Source organism: Pyrus communis, chromosome 10 (assembly GCF_963583255.1).
Source record: "Pyrus communis chromosome 10, drPyrComm1.1, whole genome shotgun sequence".
In the NCBI taxonomy this organism is placed as follows: Eukaryota; Viridiplantae; Streptophyta; class Magnoliopsida; order Rosales; family Rosaceae; genus Pyrus; species Pyrus communis.
This window is the reverse complement of record NC_084812.1, coordinates 20150726-20155706: the sequence shown is the minus strand read 5'-3', so window position 1 is coordinate 20155706 and position 4981 is coordinate 20150726. Positions and strand designations below refer to the sequence as shown.

Below are 4981 nucleotides of genomic sequence, written 5' to 3'. Positions count from 1 at the left end.
CTACAACAAGCCGTTCAAATCCGTGCCACTCAAATTCTGCAAGCAGTCAGCTGGAAGGCTCCCGTACATAGATTGTATCATAATTTCCTTCTCTTGGTTTTCCTTATTTAGTTTTTTCAGCTGCTCCTCAACTTTAACTATTTGTTGCCTTAGAATACTTTCTTGGTTCATCATATTTTTTCTTTTGTCCATCTCTTGCATCTGCTTAAACCTTGCGACTATCCTTCGGGTTACATCCGGGTTCGGACCAACTTCTGGTTTGATGTCATACTGGCTATAAACGATAGCAGATGAATCAATTCCACAAAGAATGCTAAGTTCCTTTACCTTCTTCATCAGCTCGTTCTTCCTTTTCTTGAAGGTGGCTTTTCTTGAAGCATCATCTCTTATGTATGCAAGCTTAATTTTCTTTCTTGCCATGGTGAGCTAGGGATATTGCTGAAGGAAGAGACAATGTATTAGATGGGTTTGAGGTTGAGGCGGCTCCTTGTAGTTCATTCCCTGAAAGAAGGTATTTGTAGAGCTGAAATATGTAGTTTTAGGGTTTAGTTAAATGTAAAGCCAGATAGATTAGGGTTGGTTGGATATGGATGACTAAGTGATGACAAGTGAATTTATTATCCACATTTATGGAGGATCTGATAAGTTTTAAGGTTCATGAGTTCAATTGGAATTTGTAAGTTCTAATCCTCTGCATCTTTATATATAGTTGGATGTTCTTGCAAGGGCTTCTAGTCAATTGATTGAGAATTTACCTGTGTACCAAGGCTTTGAATTCAAATCCACCTATCATTCTGTAGACAAAAAATTGTTTGGTACTTTTTTCATACTCATTTCAGTGCTTAAATCATTATCGTATCACGTGTTGCATTAGATGATCCATAATATATCATGTAAATCTCGACCTGTTGACGCATAAGCTTTACAAAGTTCTTGTACTCCAATCATGAATTCATTAGTTACTAAAAATAATATTACAACCGTTAGCATTAATAGAGCCACTATGAGGAGAAAAATTTCCGCATTCTTGGAATACCACCTCATTATGGATAGCTGGTGTAATACGCCTCACACATGTGCTTGATACTTCATTTCCTAGATTTAGGAACTCATAAAAACTCTCTAACAAAGACATGATTAGAATTTGATATTTTTAACTCGTTTTTTTTTTTTTTTTTGAACAAATAATATTATCTACATTAAGCAGTGAATGAGTAGTTAAGTCTTACAATGGGCTAAAAATAATGTGGTTCAATATTTTAACTTGTTTTAACTTGGAGCTCTGATTTTGGGAGCTCATTAAAGTTCTCTAAGGTCATTAAAAGACCATATAAGGGGCCGTCCATAAGTGCTGAGCCTAAAACAACAAAATAAAATAAAAACCTGAATACATATAGAGCCTCGAGGACGGGACGTGTGGCGACTAAAAAGTAGTGTGATTAAATATATCAGAACAAATATAATAAGGTTTTTATCACAAATAATCCCTAAAATGAACCTAACTCATTAAGATGATTCTTGAAATTGAAAATCAATCAATGTAGTCCCTCAAAATTGGTGTCGCAAATCAATGTGGTCATTCCGTTACAATTCTATCAAAAATCCTGTTATATGCTTGTAACATCCCACAACGACCAACGCATAGGGGGTGATGTGCCTTAAATGTACATGCCCACCTCTTATAGCACGAGGCCTTTTGGGAACTCACTGGCTTCGGATTCCATCGAAACTTCAAAGTTAAGCAAGTTCGGACGAGGGCAATCCTAGGATGGGTGACCCACTGGGAGTTCTCGTGTCGAAAAACCCAAAAACAAAACCGTGAGGGCGTGGCCGGGGCCCAAACCAGACAATATCGTGCTACAGTTGAGTCGAGACTGGGATGTGACAGAATGGTATCAGAACCACTTGCCATTCAGTGCGAGTGTGCTGACGAGGACGTCGGGCCCCTAAGGGGGGTGGATTGTAACATCCCACATCGACCAACGGAATGGGAGTGATGTGCCTTATATGTACATGCCTACCTCCTATAACATGAGACATTTTGGGAACTCACTGGTTTCGGATTTCATCAGAACTCCAAAGTTAAGCGAGTTCGCGCGAGAGCAATCTTAGGATGGGTGACCTACTGGGAAGTTCTTGTCTGAGTTCCCAGAAATAAATCTGTGAGGGAATGGTAAGCCCAAATCAGACAATATCATGCTAAAACGGAGTCGAGACTGGGATGTGACACATAACTAGATCCCACCAATATAATTAAATATTGCTACGTGGATTTAAAATATTTAAATAAAAAAATTATTTATATAATAAAAACTTAAAAAGAAAAAGAAAAAAAAGAAGAAGATGACTGTTCATCATCTTCTTCCTCTCCCATCTAAGTAATCACAGGAGCAGACCCGCCGTTTGCACCTTGCTAGCACGGCCTTCAAGGTCGACCAAGCTCCAACTTCCACCACTTCGTCCAATGTTTTGCCTTTTCGAGTCGCGCACGGGTTCCGCTTGCACAAGCTAGAGCCCACCCTCTGATCATTGGCGGCCTCAACATACTCATGACAGAGGTTGGGATGCGCATTCTAAGGGTAATTCCTCCTTTAATCAGCTTTTTCTTCTCATAATTTCACATTTTCTAATTTATTTTATTACATTTTTTATTTAATTTTTGAATTTTGCATTTGAATTTTGGGATGTGTTGCTTCATTGTGTGGTGGATGAGATATTAGGGGCTTTAGGCTTTGGATATCAGGCATATAGTTCCTGATTCGGAGTCGAAGTGGATGGGTGCAGCTTCCTCGGGTGGGAGAAGAGGATGACTTTTTTTATTTTTTTATTTTTTTTAAGTTTTTAATTATCCAAAAATAAAAATTGTTTTGTATTATTTTAAAATATTTCTAATCCACATGGTAATATTAATTAGTCTTATGGGACCCACTTATATACCACATCATTATATAACACAGTTTTTGATGAAATTATAACGGAATGACCACATTGATTTCTAACACTTATTTTCAGGAATTACATTGATCAATTTTCAATTTTAAGGACCATCTTGATGGGTTGAGTAAATTTCAGGGATCGTTTGTGATAAAAACCCAAGATTATAAACATCAAAATTAATATTACTAATTCTGTATTACAAAAAATGCTGAGACAATTTGGCCAAAAATCTAACGGAAACTGTATTGAATATTCAAACCTATAAGAAATAATTTAACGTAGAAGATTATAAGGAAATTGATACATGAACGTACAAAGCGTGCATACATATACACACACATATGAATAAAGAGATTACAAATTCATAGGTGCATGCTCAGAGAAAGATAAATAAAAATTTAGGGCATTCGTTTATAAGCTGTATGACCTCCCGCACCAGCCATTTCAGCAGGAGAAGCTCCATGTTCATGTGTAGTGTTCGTACCATTAGCCGTATGCATTGCCTTAATTTCATGTTCATGTGCTGCTTTGTCTCCAGCTCTGGCAATCTCCCCAGCCATGGCCACATGCAGTGACATTGCTGCTTCAGCTTCTTTAGCCAACCTCACCTCATGAGCTACGTCTACTCTCGCCTTTGCTATTTCCTTCTCAGCCTAGCAATATACAATTTGAATATCCAGCAGTATGAAAAATGAGTGTTAGGTTGAAATTTGATTATAGTCATTTGATTAGGTAAATTATGCGTAGTAAAAACTCCAGGTACATTCACGTTCTTGGTACATTGATATACGATACATGTCCCTTTATTCTTGTGTGTACTTTTATAATGATAACGAACTTGTTTGGACTGTTTTTAAAATTGTTGAAAACACTTTTTATGAAAATGTTTGCGGAACTAATCTTTAGTAAAATGCAAGTAAATCCTGAAAAAACACTTGAATTGTTTTGTGCGAGTACTTTCAGTCATTTTAAAACCATTTCCAAACAAGTTTAATATTGTACGATAAAAAAAAAACCGAAAAGAAAATCTAACATCAGAATATATTATTTGTGGAGACAAATAATTAAGTCGTTGACATATTTCTTATGGGCGACAATGGGATCTAAAATGTAACAATATTGCATTACTATTTATATGAAATATACGTACCCTCTCTTCGGCCCTGGCCTCCTCCTTGACCTTGCGCAAGGCGCCCATTTCATTTATCTTGTCCTTCACTGCCTGCATTTTTCCTTTCTCTTTTATCAGCACCTTACAAAATTAGCCGAATAAACTGAACTATAATGCTCCCAATCGACAATGAAAATGTTAACATGTATATCGAGAGTTCGTACGACCCAGAAAGAGCAAAGATGGCTTGTGGACGTATGGTTGAGACGTGTCAAACATGCAGACGTTTAGGAAAAACTTGTGGGCGATGTTGAAAAGGCGTCAAGTACTCTAAAATCCCATCCCAAAATGCCAATTCAAGATCCGATTTTTTAGTTGAAGGCGTGACTCCATTTCAATTTCAAATTGTGTCTTTCGATGAGTGAGGAAATTTTTGTTTTAACGTGGTTAATTCCATTCCACATCAAGGATTAAGGCATAATTAATTCGAGAATAAGGTTGTGTTGGATCTTAATCTAATTTTTTCTCTAGCAGAATTATTGACTAGTGTAAATTTATATGTATTGTACTTCTATTATTCGATGAGTGTCAATTTTGTGTGTACGGGAACGACTACTGTGACATTCTAATTTAATAATATATTGTCACGTAAACAAAAACTAACACATAACATTGAATGTGGTAAAATTCTCATTTGAAATTTGCCTGTATCTTAACTTTATTAACAGTACAAGAATTAGCTAAAGATCAAGGTAAGAATTAATCAATGGAGAGAAGAAATGAAAGCAAGAGAGAGAGAGAGAGAGAGAGATGTGAAGAAGAAAGGGTGTTTAAGATTCCTTGATGAGTAATGAGAGTACATTAACAGCTTTATATTCATTAGCCATTGTAATGCATCGATACTAACAAACTAACAGATTTCTTAACAGAAGT

The 4981-nt window shown here is 36.4% G+C and overlaps 2 protein-coding genes across 2 annotated transcripts; both read right to left on the bottom strand.

Annotated features, from left to right (window-relative positions):
• LOC137747962 (agamous-like MADS-box protein AGL80) lies at positions 1 to 420 on the bottom strand. Its single transcript, XM_068488082.1, has one exon. It carries the CDS (start codon positions 418 to 420, stop codon positions 1 to 3), a length of 420 nt encoding a protein of 139 aa, XP_068344183.1.
• Positions 421 to 3149: 2729 nt separating this feature from the next.
• On the bottom strand, positions 3150 to 4221 carry LOC137746671 (late embryogenesis abundant protein 6-like). The gene is made up of 2 exons (XM_068486671.1): positions 4088 to 4221; positions 3150 to 3590 (listed from the first exon to the last, which is right to left on the bottom strand). The coding sequence occupies exons 1-2, from the start codon at positions 4163 to 4165 to the stop codon at positions 3336 to 3338; spliced, it is 333 nt and encodes a 110-aa protein (XP_068342772.1). The 5' UTR covers positions 4166 to 4221; the 3' UTR covers positions 3150 to 3335.
• Between the last annotated feature and the right edge of the window lie 760 nt (positions 4222 to 4981).